At 44.3% G+C, this 17,430-nt stretch overlaps 2 protein-coding genes across 11 annotated transcripts in view; one reads left to right on the forward strand and one right to left on the reverse strand.

Annotated features, from left to right (window-relative positions):
- Positions 1 to 17,430, reverse strand: part of REM2 (RRAD and GEM like GTPase 2) — a 120,444-nt gene that overhangs the window by 55,188 nt on the left and 47,826 nt on the right. The gene's annotated exons all lie outside the window — the stretch shown is intronic.
- On the forward strand, positions 8,169 to 16,019 carry HAUS4 (HAUS augmin like complex subunit 4). 10 transcript variants are annotated; one of them, XM_060145857.1, is made up of 11 exons: positions 8,169 to 8,354; positions 9,340 to 9,526; positions 10,026 to 10,110; positions 11,591 to 11,726; positions 11,817 to 11,948; positions 12,289 to 12,423; positions 13,570 to 13,666; positions 14,539 to 14,702; positions 14,846 to 14,976; positions 15,338 to 15,406; positions 15,551 to 16,019. In XM_060145857.1, exons 2-11 carry the CDS (start codon positions 9,379 to 9,381, stop codon positions 15,732 to 15,734), a joined length of 1,281 nt encoding a protein of 426 aa, XP_060001840.1. In that variant the 5' UTR covers positions 8,169 to 8,354; positions 9,340 to 9,378; the 3' UTR covers positions 15,735 to 16,019. The 10 variants fall into 10 exon arrangements, with proteins under 10 accessions (XP_060001840.1, XP_060001858.1, XP_060001878.1 ...); XM_060145875.1 differs by having other exon boundaries at positions 9,395 to 9,526; XM_060145895.1 differs by having other exon boundaries at positions 8,170 to 8,354; positions 11,584 to 11,726.

Below are 17,430 nucleotides of genomic sequence, written 5' to 3' on the forward strand. Positions count from 1 at the left end.
CCGTTTATAATCAGGCTGGAGACCATCCTCAGTCAAGGAGGACATACGAGAAAGCTGTTTCAGGGCACAGAAAGCCATTTGGATGAGGTCCCTGAGACTGTACCTAGATGGAAGGGAATAAGAAGGGGGGGATAAAAAGAGACTAACAGAACTGCGAGAAAAGGATTGGGAAGAAGCAGTGAGTTGAAGCATTTTTGTTTCTTTTTTTTTCTTTTCTTAGAAGGACCCATACCCCAGAGCTGGCCTAGGGGCATTCAGAATCCTAAAGGCAAGACTCCACAAGAAGGACAAGGGTCCAACCAGTCTCAATCCTCTCCATCCTCTCCTCCCTTGCAGCAAGGAAGACCTAAGGCTGGGCCTTTGCTGTGTCAATTGCTTGTGGAGGGCCCTGTTGTCCACGCTTGGCTCTCGTTGGGAAGGAGGTCTTAAGGTTTGACCTTGGAAATCTGAGCAGACTGTTCCTGGGACATATAGATTAGACCGGTCTAACTGTGATGGTCGGGAAGTCATCAGAGGCAAATTCTGTCCACTGTGGTTATTATTTCAGCTACTCTCCTCTTAGAAAGGATAGTGTTGACCCATGTGAAGGGAGCAGGGGGAGATGGGTTAGGAGGAAATCTACTAAAAGGTACTGGTTAGGCTTGTATCCTAGAGAGTTAGAGCCAAGCGAGGTGTGCGTTTAGAGATATCGCTGTCACCTCATTTTACTGAATGAAGAAATAGAAACTCTGAGTGATCATGGGACTTACCCAAGGTCACACAGCTGGAAAATGACTTTCCAACTTCTGAAGACTAATAAAGAGCTTATTTCCCCTCTTCCCTCCCCACTACCCCCACCCAGGGACTCCCAGGGCATAAGTAAACTGTAAATGAGACAAGTGCTTCACTATGACAGATAATTAGGGCAAGTTTTAGCAGGAAAGCCAGGGAACACGAGAGATAATAATGAAAACTTTTGGTTCTTATTGGTGCTTTTTTGTTAATTAGGATTAGCAATCACCAAAGTACCTCTAAGAGCACATTAGGGGAAACAAAGGAAATATACTGCAGGGGAGTCCCTGTCCTTGAGGAGGTCACAGTCCAGCCAGGGAGATAAATACACACGTAAAATGCGGTGAGAAGATTACAAGCAACATGTCAACAAATGCAAAGAAATTGAGTGTTACAACGAGACCTAATGCGCAGGGTACAGGTGACAGTGATGAGACAGTCTGGCTTAGAGTGTAGATCAGAAGGCGGCAGCCCACTGGCTAAATCCTGTCCCCAAATGCATTGAGTTTGGCCCACTGGGAGTTATTTTTTATAGTATTAACTTGAACCCTAGTTGAAGAAGGAAAAAATGCCAGCTAATAAATGTAGAAAGAATGACAGAATTGGAAAAATGGCATTTTGTGAACTTTAATAAAACTATTGATCCTAGCAAAGATTATTTATTGGTGTTAAACACCATAGGTGAAATGATTGGTAGACAACTGCACATTCATACAGCGCCAAGTAACACTGTCTGTTTACAAACTTGAGGACAAAAATGTAACTGTATATTGGAGGGATCAGACTGTCATCACTCATTTCCTGGAAACAGTCTTGGTATCACTTACCAGTAGGCCAGTTCTGGTATGAGACAAATACATAACCCAACCTAGCATATATTCTAGCTGCTCCCTACCCCAAAAGAAGTATTAGATATAACTTACAGTTTACAGGAAATATTGGGGATAGAGAAACGAACTAATGGACACTAGGAGGAAGCAACTGGACAAATCTAGGAGGTGAAGCATTCTGCAGGGCAACTGGCCAGCTCTCTTCAGCAAGTCAGTATGATTTTTTTTTTAAGCCAAAACTGCTATGAAAGAGACTTAAGGTATGCAATAATAATACAGTGTATGGTCCTGGATTCCCTGTTAGTTTAAACAAATTGCTACAAAAGATGTTTGTGGTCAACTGGAAATGTTTTAATATGGACAGGGGATTAGATGGGGTGAAAATTTACTGAAATGGAAAGGTCAAAATCATTAATAAAATACCAGTTCCAAAACCATAATCATTTTGCTTTTAAAATGTCTATATATTTATGAATAAAAAAGATCTGAAAGGATATGCACTAAGGTGTTAACAGTGGTGCTCTCTGAGTGGTGGGAATATGTTCTGTTGTTGTTGGCCTACATTTCCCGTTTTTATACGATGCACGTGTACTTCCTCTGTAATAATAATAAGCTATTATGAATAAAATAACTGGTTGCCAACATTTACATTTCAGGAGATTTCATATAAAAATCTGGATATTATACACAAAGAGCTGGGTTTCTAAGGCTTTTTGAATAATCAGAAACTCTGTCACCCCGGGCTTCCATTGCCACATGGCAGCAACTGGTCGGAACTGAGTGATGGCTGCTCCTTGGCTTGATGTATTCTCTCCTTAGTTTGTCACAGTCCCCACCACTCTTTGGTCTGTGCCCTTCATACATTAATTACCTGCCTGGCTCCCACAGACTTTTTTTTTTTTAAATATAAATTTATTTATTTATTTATTTTTGGCTGCGTTGGGTCTTCGTTGCTGTGCGCGGGCTTTCTTTAGTTGCGGCGAGCCGGGGCTACTCTTTGTTGCAGTGTGGGGGCTTCTGATTGCTGTGGCTTCTCTTGTTGTGGAGCACGGGCTCTAGGCACACAGGCTTCAGTAGTTGTAGCACGTGGGCTCAGTAGTTGTGGCTCGCGGGCTCTAGAGCACAGGCTCAGTAGTTGTGGTGCACGGGCTTAGTTGCTCTGCAGCATGTGGGATCTTCCCGGACCAGGGCTTGAACCCGTGTCCCCTGCATTGACAGGCGGATTCTCAACCACTGCGCCATCAGGGAAGCCCTCCCATAGACTTGTGAGTCAGTAACCCTTGATTTGGATGATCAAGGGCTCCCCATCCATAGAGTCTCCCATTATTAATCATTTGAAAATACTGATAAATTAGTTTTGAAATGCTGCCCAAGAAAAGCATGCATTCCAGAAATATCTGTGCCTGTGTTTTTATACAGCAACCCAGTCATGGGAAACCCAGATGTAACACATAATCTACTTAGCTACCATGGTTGAATACTATAAATTAGTTTGGCAAAATTTCTCTTTGGTAAATGGAATATAGAAAGTATACTAAATTGCTAACTTCCTCAAGGATTTGCTTTCTTTTTGCATAACACCTTAATCATAGGAGATGTTTCAATATTTACAGTGTATGTTCTTCCCAAGCATGAAACTCCAAATGCCCTTTGGTAGGTCTATTTCTCCCACTGGCTCTGACACAATTTTTAAAGGAGAAAATCTCTTCCATATGCAGCTCAGTATGAGACAGTGTCATCATCAGTTTAAAGCCCAGGGAAATACTTTATCAGCCTGGTACGTGTTTGCGCATTATAGCACCACACTCAGTCGGTTATAACAAGAACTGAACACGTTGTGCTTCATGTCTAGCTTTTCAAAATGATATGAGTCTTCTTCTGAGTCAATTTCCTTTAACTGTTTCATATTCCTTTGGTAAAAATGGTTTCAATCTGTCCCATTTTTTGAGCCAAACTTCTCAGCTTTTCTTTGAGATCCAAAATTTCCTATCAGGCCTTGTTTATATCCTAGCTCACAACAGAATCTCAGTAAAACCAGGCTCATTCCAGTTTGTATAACAAGTTTCCATGAACAGTCAGGCCACCCTTGAAGCCACAGCGCTGGGTTTGAAAGCCCCTTGGAAGGGTTAAGCGTTTGCAAAAGTGGCACATTATGAACATTTGTTCTAAAATTTTCATTTGATGTCATAGGTTGATTACATATTTTCTTTATCCACCTGGTTTCTCCTTAAATCATGTACTTACAATGGGCATGAAATTTTCTAGCTTAATCAATAGTTGTGGCTCTGAATAACTTCATTTTCCAGTGAACACCCTTGAAAATAATTCTGAAATCTCTTGACTGCCTGTAAAATTTTTATTCCTGAAACTAGCTCTGAGTCCATAATACCATAATATATTCCTGCTACTTGTCTTCAGATACTTTCAAAGTGGTATGGCTTTGTTTGTTTGTTAATTTTTATTTATTTTTTATTTTGGCCACGCTGCATGGCATGTGGGACGGTTCCCCAACCAGGGATCGAACCCAGGCCTCCACAGTGAAACCACTGAATCCTAACCACTAGGCCACCAGGGAATTCCCCAAAGTGGTATGGCTTTAAAAAATTTTTTTTTCTAAACAACTGCTTAGTTAAGCATGGTTCCATAATTCAATGGCTATTTTAATGTCCTAGCTTTGAAACGGGTTATGTAAGCCCAAATTTTCAGTGGGAGAAAATACTCTACTCAAAACTTTCCATTAAAAAAAAAAAAAAACTTTCCATTAGTTTGATAAGTAGAATCCTAAATGCTCACCCAAAATCTCTATCTTTGGAGCAGCGTTTTGTTTCCTGGCTAGGGTATGGGAGGCAGAGTCCCTGCAATATTCTCAGCAAATCTCCATTCTTCTCTGCAATTCTAAACAATGCAGCAAAGGAATGGCCCAAGTCTGAAAGGCTAAGTAGACTTTTTCTCAGACTCCCATTTACATTTATTATCGTTAAAACATATGTGAAGGGCTTCCCTGGTGGTGCAGCGGTTGAGAGTCCGCCTGCCGATGCAGGGGACACGGGTTCGTGCCCCGGTCGGGGAAGATCCCACATGCTGCGGAGCGGCCATGGCCGCTGAGCCTGCGCGTCCGGAGCCTGTGCTCCGCAATGGGAGAGGCCACAACAGTGAGAGGCCCGCGTACCAAAAAAAAAAAACATATGTGAATATGTTTTTGAATATTGTTTTGAATCCTCAATCAAGAGCAATGTCTTCAAGAAGGTAGAGCTAGATTGTGAACACGAGTTATGCCTAATTTATCTTTCTCCACCTCCCCCCTAACACGCCCTCCTCCACCAGAGTCTAGCTCAGGAATACTTGAGCATGTTCATGGCTTTATCATTAAAGAACATTTAAGAAGTGGGAGATTGTATTTTGCATATGGTATAGCAGAAGGTGAGATGAACAACAGTGATGAAGAGACAGGCCTATAAAGGCCAAGCATCCCACGGAACAAACAAAACTATATAAGGTATTAGCACTGTGGGGTTGTCAAAAATTCATCCTTTCAACAAATAAGTGCCTCTGTATGCCAAGCACCGAGATAGGTACCTTGGGGTCATGGAGGAAGCACCTCCTTAAATACAAAACCAAACAAATTAAGGTTTTAAAGAGGATTCTGTAGCACTTCTCAACAATAAAAACATGAACTGAAAAAAAAATGAATTATTAAGAGTAGCAACAACATGGATAAAACTCAAAATTAACTATGCTGAGTAAAAGAAGCCAGACAAAAAAAAAAGAGTACATCTTTATTTGATTCCATTTATATAAAATTCTAGAAAGTGCAAACTAATCTACAGTGACAGATAGCAGATCAGTGGTTGCGAGGGGCCCGAGAGAGGAATTACAAAGGGACACAAGTAATCACTTAGGGAATGACGCCTATGTTCACTATGTTGATTGCGGTGATGGTTTCACAGATGTATAGTTATGTCAAAACTTAATGAGCAGTACACTTTAAATATTGTATGCCAAAATACCTCAATAAAGCTGTTTTTAAAAAAATCCAGAGCAAAGAGATAGAGAGGGAGGGAGGGATGGGAAGAGAGAAAGAGAATGAATTCTAGGGCCTCTCTCGCAATTCTTTATTGCTCAAGGACACCAGATGGTGTCGATTGTAAGATCCTTTTTCGGTATTCCACTGCAGTCTTAGCTGCCAGGATGGTCTATAGGCTCAACTTTCTCGTCTTAAGTAGAACTGGCCTGTGAAGTCTTTCACTTCACCTGGTCTGGTCTCTTCTTGGACCCAGGATGCAGCTTGGACTCCTTGTCTCTGCCTCCACTTGCTGGGATGTTTCCTCCATTCGAAATGATCCAAATTTCCTCTCCTTTCAGGCCCAGCTAAGAGAAGATTTATTTCAGTCTTCCCTATCCATTCCTGCAGAAAGAGTTCTGTACCTTCTTCAATTTTCTCTGGTATTTATATTCTTTTTTTTTTTCTGGTATTTATATTCTAAACTGCTCTTTTGACACCTTTTTGCTGCCATGTACTGTTTGCTTTTCATATGTATGTTTTATCTTCTGAACTAGATTATGAACTTCTTCAGGGCAGGGACTGAGTCCTATTTATCTTTGTGTCTCTCCCAAGGCACTTAATAAGTGCTTAATAAGTGTCAGTTGTAAAACACCTCACTTTGACAGTCTTTCCAAAGCATTATCTCAGCCATTATCTCATCTGATCATTACATCAACACTGTGAGATTGGAGGAGCTAGAAATATGTTAGTTCTTCCTTTTGACAGATAAGGAACCGGAAACCCAAGGTCACACAGTTTGTTAGAGACACAGATGGAACAGATAATTGCATGTGAAGGTTTGATCCAATTCAAGTCTTCCCAAGGCCCTCTGCCCTCCTACCTGAAGACAGGCCGCTGTACCCTTCACCTCCTCATTCCCCCAGTACTTTAGAGCTGCTTAGCCAAAGCTTTGTAGTACCATTTTAGAAAACTTGGCAACTATGAGACATGAAATTCTGTAGATTTCTGATCAGCTCTGAGTCACCAAAGCACGCTTGCTATTTTGTTCCAAGTGCTGTTTGTTAGGGACATTATGCCTGATATTTAATGACGCTGCACTACAGAACTGAGGAAGCATAAATGATCTTTAAAAGCCTTAGAAAATGACAGCACTTTAAGCATGAAAGGTGGCAGTTGACAAGATGACCAGGGGTAAAAAATTTCTGCACTGGATCACCCTATTTCCCTATGTATTGCTAGCAGAATTCTCTAGTTGGTACCAAAAGAAAAGGTTAAACTCTCTGCCACCCAGCACATCTAGCCCTGAGATTCTTTTCCCTCTACCCCAGACTATCTGCTTCTCTGATGCAAGAGATTTCATAACCTTGGTGCAATTTACTTAGCATCAAATATTTTTAAAATAATTCACCTAATTCCAGTCGACTTTGAAAAAAGGGTGGGTGGGGGTTAAGAGAGAGAGGTGGGTAGACCCCCCCTGAGAGGAGCAATGACCTTTGGTCAAAGTCCATAGCCAGCCTGAGGTCAAGGCCAGAGAGGAAGTCAGGGGAATTGTCCTCCCACCTCCTGCTGGGATCCCCCATTGGCTGATACTAGTCAGAGAATATGGGAACCCTGAAGTCCTGAGGTAGTCCTTACCTTCTACATAGGTTGAAGAGAAGGTGGATCTGGGGGGCAAATGTAAGACATCCAGCTCACTGGTCTAGGGGTGGGCAGGTGACCCAACCTGGCAATAAGACATATGGGAAAGTCTGCTGGGTGCTCCTGGGAAAGATTTTCTTCCTTGACTGTTACAGGAAGAAGGCTCTTCCCCTTCCATCTTGCTTGGGATGCTGTTGAGAGGATGTACTCCTTGAACTTCTGAAGCCACCTTTTGACCATGAGGGGATTGCGAAGAGAACAGTAAACAACCTTGATACCAGGGAGCTACCAAGAAGCCTTAGGACCCCCAGCTCCAGACTTCTGGTTAAGCAAACAATAAATGTCCACATAGTCTAAAAAAGGAAGACAGGGGTTTTAGTGAAGGATGAGAGTTAAAGGAGAGGGCAGAGGAGGAGCCTGGGGGAGGAAATTGGGTGGGAAGCCCATCCAAGGGGCAGGGCTGGCAGCGCCAGTGGGCGGCAGGTCTGGGAAGGTTCAGAGGGCCCTTGGGTCAGGTTTACACTCTGCAGGCCGCGATCTTGAGCAAGCCACATAACCTCTTTGCGCTTTAGTTTTCCCCTCTGTAAAATGGGTATGATAGTGACTTCCTCGTAGGACACTCTAAGAACTAAACGGGGCGGGGCAAGGAAAGTAAAACTCTTGGCATAGTCTGACTCATTGTGGGCCCTCAGTAGAAGCCGGCAATTATTACCGTCTTCTCAACGTTTGCCCTCAACATGGGGGAAGGTACCCAGGAGAAATGGTAAAGAAGTCTGCCTACGACGTCTCCCTTTCCCAGCCCGGACTCCGAACACGCAGTCTTCCGGCCGTTGCGGTCTAAGGGCGCGAGCGAGGCGGGGGGCGGAGCCTGCGTTCCCGCCTCGAGTGGGGCCCCGCCCCCTACCACTGCCTCCCGTGAGCTTTCGGCCTTTTCCCCTCCCCCGACCTCCCCGCGCCGTCTTCCCGGGCCTAGTTTCCCGTAGCCCCTGAGCCCGGTCCGAGGGAGAGGTTCCGGAGCCCGGGCGCGGCCGGGGGCTGGGTGTTGCCGCCGGCCTGCCCGCCCCAGCCCCCTCGGCACTGCCTCGGGAGCTTCAGCTGCCCACGCTGTGCAGGTTTGCTCCGGAGGGTCGGCGGGCGGCGCTGCGGGGAGGAGGAGCGCTGGGAGGGTTAAGCCGGCCAGTCCCCGGTATCCGGTCGCCGAGACCGCCCTCGGCCTTGGGAATCCTTGACTGCCCAGGCGGAAGGAAAGTAGGCGCTGGAGAGCCCGCGCCGCATTTTGATTCATCTCGGGCTCTGTAAGGGTCACATCTTGTGAAAATACCTGTAAAATCAATTTAACGTTCAGTGCAGCGTGTAAAGACAGATCTAAGAATTTAAAAGACGCCTGAGTCAGAACATTTAAATGCTTCGGTCCTTGTATCACCGTTTAGACACGTCTGAGTGCAAAGGGTGGAGAATCGAGCCTGATTGCCGCCACCGTTCACGCCCTGTAGCACTTTAAAAGGGTAGAGGAAAGCACCCTAAAAACCCCCAAGTGGGCACTTCCCCTAGGGAGGGAAGAACAGCTGACTTTTTTTTGAAATTTGGGTTGGTCCTCATTTCCGTGGGCGAAGTTTCCCTGCAAAATTTATTTTCAGGCTTAGATCCGTGATAAACAGAATGCTAAAACACTAAGTAGTGGCTTTTGTTGACAAGTCGATTGTGTTATTAATTCTTAATGTCTCATCCAAGGCAGGAATCGTTATCTCAGTTTTGCAGGTGGGAAAAAGTTTGGCACAAAAAATCAATTCCCTTAAATTCGCACAGAAGCAACGGCTGAGCCGCAAATTAAGTCTTAGCATTCTGATACCTCAGCTACGTCCCCCTCTAGACCATGTTACAACACAAATGAGTAGTTACTTTGATGTTACTCATAAAACCAGGGAGTAAACCAAATGTTCTGTGAACATGAAGTGTTAAATCATAGTAACCTATGTCTGTTCTGCTTTGGGAGGCTCAGCTTCCCTTTGGAGTTTGATACTTTGCAGAGAGGAGGGGGTGGAGCAAAGAAAGAAAAAAATGGGAAGTCATGTCAAGGGAAAAATTTTGTCTCCACAGAGTCCAAACTGTGCCCATCTTTACTGCCCTTTTGTGTTGATGTCATTCTTTTCAGTGTACTCCGTGTTCTGGCAAAACACCGACGGCTCACGTCCTCCTCCCGGCCTCAGACGCATTAATACACCTTTGAGTTCCTCTTCTGGCCCTGACCTCCCTGTCAGTCTTCTTGTCATGCTCTTTCCTCCAGGTGCTCTTTACTAAGGCTGTTATGTGAAAACCAGTTGTTTTTGTTCAAGTGTGGAATGATTCGTCAGTCCAGAAGGATGTTTCTAGAGTTAATGATCAAAAACTACCAACAGATCTCAGATGAAAGGACAAGTTAAAGAAGCACAAGAAACTATTGTGGAATTTGATAGCTGGCTTATTTGACTGGAGAAAAAAGCAGACCTGGATTTTTTCCCCCCTTTCCCAGTTCACTCATAACTGGAAAGCAGCAGCTCAGTTTTAACCTTAGACATAATGGTGGGGGGAGGGGGCCATCCTCCTGTTTAGACTAGTGAATTGGAAAGTTTTCTTTCCCAAGGAGGCTCCTTTTCAGACAGGACCCAGGATGTGTGACATAGTCCCCGCCCTGTAAGAGGTGTTTCTCCTCCCCAGCTTGTAGATGACAGAAATTTGAACCCAAGGTAGCTGTCTCTCTCCAGCAGCCAAGCCAGTTTATTTATCTTTTTGTTTCTTTTACTCAGTTGGACAGATAAGAATCACAAGAAAAGCAGATGGCATCCGGGGATTTCTGCTCATCTGGAGAAGGGATGGAAATACTCCAACAAGGTAAGTGTAGCCATTTGAAAGAGGATTGAGGACTTATCCAGAGAGGTCTTATCTAGGGTCTTGTCGTCTATAATAAAAAGGGGGAATTCCCTGGTGGTCCAGTGGTTAGGATTTGGCGCTTTCACTGCCATGGCCTGGGTTCATCCCCTGGTTGGGGAACTGAGATGCCATGCGACGTTGCCAAAAAAAATAAAAAAAGGATTTATAATGTTCACCAGTATGGTTTCTCGCACAGAAGCCTAACTTTCTAGAGAAACTAGAATAATTGAAGATTCTTAAACACTCTCTTATTGGCAGACAGATTATACTGTTCGGTACCTGCTAGTGCAATAGACTAAAATTTCAAGATGCTCCCACGCTGAGTTAGCAAGCATATCCTGAAGATGAGCGTGGCCAGTGAACTTTTGAAAGCTACCTTCCTACCTGTGTCTTGAACTTTCTCATATCTTGTCCTCCAAAATCTCAGATCCTTCCATATCTTGAATTCTTTGCATATCTCAAATCCTTTCTTGAATCCTTCAAAAACTTGAATCTTCTGTATTTTGACCATTTCCATAGTGATCTTTCAATGCCTTTGGGGGAAAAAAAAGAGAGATTTCTTATTCTCTAAAAGGACTCTGGTATGATGGTCCAAAGAATGAAAATGTAAGTGTTTGGTGAGTGGGAGTAAAACATAAGACCTCAGCAGAAAGCACGTGGGAAAAGAGATGGAAAAAAAGCCCTTTGAGCATATGGAATAAACAGTGGATCCTGACTTCTTGCACTTTTTCTCACGCATGTGCTGTTCTGCATCCATATGGGTTACTCAGTCTATTTACAATAAGGAGAATTTGGTTAGTTAAATTTTTTATTTACTGTTAAGAATATACCTTCTCTCAGTCTTGCTTATGCGACTAGAGATCCCATACAAAGAGGGAACTTTACACGTGGTTTTTTTTTTTTCCTTCCTCAAGAGCTCTAGGTATTCTGTGTGAATGAGGCATTTTAGGTACTGTGGTATACCAAAGAGTCCCTTATTCTTGATTCTCTTTGTCTAATATTTTCCAACTGCATTTCCATTTTCTAAGATCTTAGTTTTTTTTTTAAGACTCATTGCCTAATTCTTGATTAATGTCCTTGTATATAATATAAATGCTTGTTACTTTGAGTATTGCCTCTAGTTTATTTGTGGATTTTTTTCTTTCTTTCTTTCTCTTTTGGCCACGCCACGGGGCTTGTGGGATCTTAGTTCCTTGACCAGGGATTGAACCCCGGGCCCTCGGCAGTGAAAGCACAAGGTCCTTACCACTGGACCGCCAGGGAATTCCCTGTTTTTTGATTTTCTTAAAATTTTCATTCGATTTAGAAAACTTCCCTACCAAAAACCTAGGGGTTTTTTGGAAGTGAGTATTAAGCTAAGAGTTATGCTCAGTTATATAAATTGAGTCCATACTGTCTTTGCTTTTTGGTCCCTATGGGGGACATCCCTTTAAGTGTGCAGCAAACAGCTTCCTCCTTGTAACCTGAGTGAAGAGGACCTATTACAGAACCCACACTTCAGCAAACTGCTGCTGAGTCTCTCACAACACATGGACGAGAGTGGCTTAAGCCTCACACTGGCAAAGGAGCAGGCTCAGGTAAGGGCCCTGGGAGAAGGGCTAATAGGGAGGAAGGAAATATCTTCTGAGAAAGAGGGGTTCCTACCTGGGATTTTTTTGTTTTTCTAGGCGTGGAAGGAAGTTCGATTGCATAAGACAACGTGGTTAAGGTCTGAAATTTTACAGAGAGTCATTCAAGAGCTGCTTGTGGACTACTATGTGAAGACACAAGACAGAAATTTAACTTCTGAGGACAAAAAGGTGAGGCAGGAGAGATGAAGTAGGCATTGGTACCAGCTATAGGAATGACGAGGCCAGCTATGGCTTCAACTGATTCTATGATCTGGGGGAAGTAGGAGCTTTGAGTAGTGGTTATCAAGAAGGAAAGGGACTGTGGTTATGGGGAAGAGGTGGATGTGTTGTCAGGGTTTTGAAAAGAAAGATTGACAGGAGAAAGTACTGGCAGCTGGGAAGTCATCCGAAGGGGGTGACACGTTTGAGGACTTTGAAGATGTGTGAAAAACTGGTTTGTGAGGATGGAGGAGATGGAGTGGGAGAAGTTTTATAGTAACTTCTTTTTGTTTTTTATTCTCTCTCTCAGTTTCATGAGACCCTTGAACAGCGGCTGCTCGTGACTGAGCTGACACAGCTCTTAGGTCCCAGCCAGGAGAGGGAGGTGCCCCCACTGCTTGGGCTGGAGAAGGTGGACCTTCTGGAGCTCATGCCACCCTCAGAGGTTGGCGGGGGGCAGATATTGGGACCAAAGAAGGGAAATGGGTTAATTTCTCCCATATATTTAAACATTTTTTGGTTAAGCTTTATTGTTTCTATAAAAATGAAACATGTTCGTGGTGGTCAAACTCAAGTAAATAAGAAAGACATTACAAGGAAGAAAGTAAAAGCTGAAATACTAAATCTAGAAATAAATGCAGTATTATTATATACAGCTTGGCATAAATAGTATTATACCTTCCATACCTGTATAGAGAGTATAATCTGTTCTCACAATATATTTTGGACTTTTTTCAAGTATATGATTATTTTAAGGTATATATATTACTTTTCAAATAGCTGTAAATAAGATGATACCTCCTAAAGCACTCTTTTTTTTTTTAATTGAAGTGTAGTTGATTTACAATATTGTGTTAGTTTCAGGTGTACAGCAAAGTGATTCAGTTATATGTATATTTATATCTATTCCTTTTCAGATTCTTTTCCCTTATAGGTTATTATAAAATATTGAGTAGAGTTCCCTGTGCTATGTAGTAGGTCCTTGTTGGTTATCTATTTTATATATAGTAGTGTGTGTATTGTTAATCCCACCCTCCTAATTTATCCCTCTCACCTTCCTCAGGCACTCTCAGCAGTGTCCAGGCACATAGTTAGTGCTCAGAGTCCTTATTGTATCATCAGTTTAAATTACAGATAGGATTCCATTGTATGGATGTAGCATAATTTGCTTAACCTTATTGATGGATATTAATTTAAGGTTATTTCCACATTTTTGCTGGTAGAAACCACACTGATAGGAACATGCTAGTTCATACATGTCTTTGTATGATTATTTTCCGAGTGTTAGTGCTTGAATTGGGATCACCAGGTCACAGGCTACACACATTGAACACACTGGTACGTATTGCCAAACTGCTCTCCAGAGAAGAGCTCCCAGTGCACCTAGGTCCCCACATTTTCATCAACATGGGATCTTGACAGTCATTATATTCTTTGCTAATTTGATGGGTTAAAAATTAATCTCCCTGATATCTCTTGATGCATTTTCTTTGGTTATCATTGAGATTGTTAGTCATCACATACTCATTCACTGGATCTTTCTAGTTCCAACAGTCTGTCCACATCTCACTTTTCACTTCTGTGGCTGTAGGATTTTATGTGGATGAGAGCCCGGCTCCTGCTTGAAGTGGAGGAGCAGCTCAAGAAGAAATGTTTCACTCTGCTCTGCTACCACAATCCCAGTTCAGGTGCGTGCTGGCTGTGTTCTGTTCATGGCTGGCCTTCAGGGCTCCTGGTCTTCTCTTTGGAGAGTAATGTGTTTGAATTTTAGATTTGGGACAGAAGCTGAGAAGCGTTGGAAATGTTTACTTGTTTGTTTCCTTGCTGGTAGAATAAAAGCAAGAAATTTTGTACAGACTTCTTTTATTCAGCAAAGTGGCAGCGTCCTCTTGCTGCAGGGAAGGATGGTTCGTTCTTAAGAGAATCAGAATGAAATAGGGAGTAAAATTCAGGTTAATAGGAGTTGACCTTATCTTTATTTCTATGATTTAAGAGTTAAGGGCCAGGGCTTCCCTGGTGGCGCAGTGGTTAAGAATCCACCTGCCAATGCAGGGGACACGGGTTTGAGCCCTGGTCCGGGAAGGTCCCACGTGCCGTGGAGCAAGTAAGCCCACGTGCCACAACTACCGAGCCTGTGCTCTAGAACCCGTGCACCACAACTGCTGAAGCCCGCGCATCTAGAGCCCGTGCTCCGCAACAGGAGAAGCCACCAGAATGAGAAGCCCGCACACCGCAATGAAGAGTAGCCCCCGCTCAGTGCAACTAGAAAAAGCCCACGAACAGCGACGAAGACCCAATGCAGCCAAAAATAATAAATAAATAAAATAAATAAATAAATAAAAAAGACCCAACACAGCCATAAATAAATAAATTATTTTTACAAAAAGATTAATAAAAAAGAATTAAGGGCCAAATCTGGAAAGTAAGAGAACTGGGCTGTTTTTACCAGGCCATCAGAAGAAAACCTGGAGGAAGACAGAATCTGTAGGGTTAGATACCGGATAGGGGCACTGAAACATGGCCTTCAAAGGGCAGGAGCAATTAGGGTTTTCCTATCCAGCGCTCTGTCTCTGCCCAGATTCAGACAGTGAAACCCTGAAGGCAGCAAAGGTATGGAACCTCGCAGAAGTCCTGGTGGGTGAGAAGCAGCAGTGCCAGGATGCCAAGAGCCAGCAGAAGGAGCAGATGGTGCTCCTGGAGAAGAAGAGTGCCACCTACTCCCAGGTTTGGCAGGGCGGTGGGATGGCCTCCTTTCTTTTTTACCCTGACCCCAGGGGCCCCTCTGGGGAAGCCAGGGATTTCTGATCTGCTTTCTTTTCTACCCTCTTTCATGGCCGCCCTCTTGCTCCTGCCTCCCGGGTGCTCAGGTGCTTCTTCGCTGCCTGGCCTTGCTGCAGAGGCTTCTTCAGGAGCACCGGCTGAAGACTCAGTCTGAGCTGGACCGTATCAATGCCCAGTACCTGGAGGTCAAGTGCAGCGCCATGATCCTTAAGCTGCGGTGAGCTGTGAGCGCTGCGGATCTGAGGGACTCCATCTCATACACCACCCACTCCAACCCTCGCCCTCATCTCTTTCGCCTCCATCGCGCCTGGCACCCTGTGGGTGTTCAGTAAATGTCACATAGCAATATTAGCCTTTGGATTACTCTAAAGCTGTCAACATTCTTGGGTCTTTTATTTTAAAGCCCTCTGAAGTAGGTGGTTTACTGTGAGCTAAATTGCTCGGGAATTTGGAATGACCTTGTTTATCCTGTCACTGCTCAACACAGGACCTTGACCATTGGCAGGTCCTGGGTCCCATTCCTAAGTCTACTGCTGTTAGGGATCCTCAGCTTGACATTTCTTTCTTCCCTCGGTCAGGATGGAAGAGCTCAAGATTTTGTCTGACACTTACACTGATGAGAAAGTGGAAGTTCATCGTCTCATTAGGTGAGAACTCCCAAGAGCCTGACGCAGCTATTCAGAGCTGGTCCCCATACCCTCCAGACTCATTCATTTTAGTGCCTTCTCATTCTCGTGTGGTTTCTGAGGAACCAGATCCTTATATTGTATCTTCTGTGCCTGGGCTTTTAGGGACCGTTTGGAGGGGGCCATTCACCTACAAGAGCAGGACATGGAGAAGTCCCGACAGGTCCTGAACGCCTATGAGGTCCTCGGGGAGGAGTTTGACAGGCTGGTGAAAGAGTACACCCAACTCAAGCAGGCAACTGAGAACAAGCGCTGGGCCCTCCAGGAGTTCAACAAGGCCTGCTGCTGAGTGTGGGTGGGGCCAGGAGGCTCAGCTTCTGCATAGGGGCTGCCTCCTCCTCTTCCTGCTGGAAGGGCCACCTCCACCTGAGCCCACCTTCACTCAAGGGAGCGTGGGGACACTTGCTCAAAACACTGCAGTCCTTTAGGCACCCTCCTGGTTTTTCTTCCTTGTTTACAATGAGAGTCTCTTCTAGCAAATGTAACAGATTTGTATAATTTTCTGTACAGCTATTTGTCAGTGTCAACCCTGTATCATACTTGATTATCTCCTGAATAAAGTGATAATGTTATATCTGAGGATTTTAGTCATTTTCCTTTGGGCAAAGATAAAAAAAGAATATCAAAGGCTATATGAAAAAAAAAAAGGCTATACAGATAAGGAGGGAAACTGAGTGGATCCAAATAGAGATGGATCCATAATGCTTACTCAAAGTGAGGGAGGTTGAAGGGCCAGCCCACCCACGTGGAGTCTTTCTTTTTATTTATTTATTTATTTATTTTTGGCTGTGTTGGGTCTTCGTTGCTGTGCTCAGTCTTTCTCTAGTTGCGGTGAGCGGGGTTCTCATTGCGGTGGCTTCTCGTGGAGCACGGGCTCTAGGCACGCGGGCTTCAGTAGTTGTAGCACGTGGGCTCAGTAGTTGTGGCTCACGGGCTCTAGATCGCAGGCTCAGTAGTTGCGGCACATGGGCTTAGTTGCTCTGCAGCATGCGGTATCTTCCCAGACCAGGGCTTGAACTGGTGCCCCCTGCATTGGCAGGTGGATTCTTAACCACTGCGCCACCAGGGAAGTCCCATGTGGAGCCTTAGAGGCTTTGTTCTTAGCAGAAGTGGATTAAAACTGGTCTTGCTCTTGAAGAACTATAGTCTCCAGAGGAGTGCTAGATGCTCAGATGGATAGGGAACTATTCTGTCACTGTGGCTCTCAGTGGGGCGGGTATGATAAAGTAGCAGGGCATCCAGCTCGGTTACAGGAAAGGACACAAGGCATTTGTGTTTCTGCTTCCCTCTGGTGTGGTTTGAGGGTTACTTCTTTCTCTGAGAGCAGAGGGTGGGAGGAGATCACCCTGAGGAACCAAATTCACGGTCTATTTAGCTTAGAAAAAGGCAGGGCCCTGGCTGGTGTCAAAGTCAGGGACTGCAAACAAGCACAAGACCGACACCCTTATTTAGAAGGGCCTACCCAGCTTCTCAAACCACTTTCCAGGGAGACTGTCTCAAGGTGCTCTTTTGCTAAGATCAAATAATGATGGTTTTGGATTGATTCATAGGAAAAATTAAGGTCTTTGACTCAACTTTAAATTTTTCTGTAAATAGTGCTTACTTCTGTTTATCTATAAGCAAGTGCTAGCCCACACAAAATGAACAAGAGCAATTAGATTGTATGGTCAGGCCACTCAAGACGGCTGTTCTCTTGCTCTTTGTACATCCCCTGCTTGACCAGTCCCCGCTTCACCTGCACCCTACTCATGTGAACGTGCTTGCCCCCAGCCCCAGCTAGTGATCATTCTAATCCTTAGGCCAGAACGGCTCCACCTGCTAGTTTATTTAAGGGAAACATCTGCCCTCCTGACGGTTGCTAACCTGAGGGGCTGTGAGGGATGTGCCTAGCTGCTGGTTTTCCTCATAGCTGATGAGCCAGCCTGACTTAAATTCCCCCTATAAATGGTAGCCCCCTTCTCCCCCAAGTGGTGAAGATTGCTGCC

The sequence above is a fragment of the Lagenorhynchus albirostris genome, chromosome 1, assembly GCF_949774975.1.
Source record: "Lagenorhynchus albirostris chromosome 1, mLagAlb1.1, whole genome shotgun sequence".
Taxonomy (NCBI): Eukaryota; Metazoa; Chordata; class Mammalia; order Artiodactyla; family Delphinidae; genus Lagenorhynchus; species Lagenorhynchus albirostris.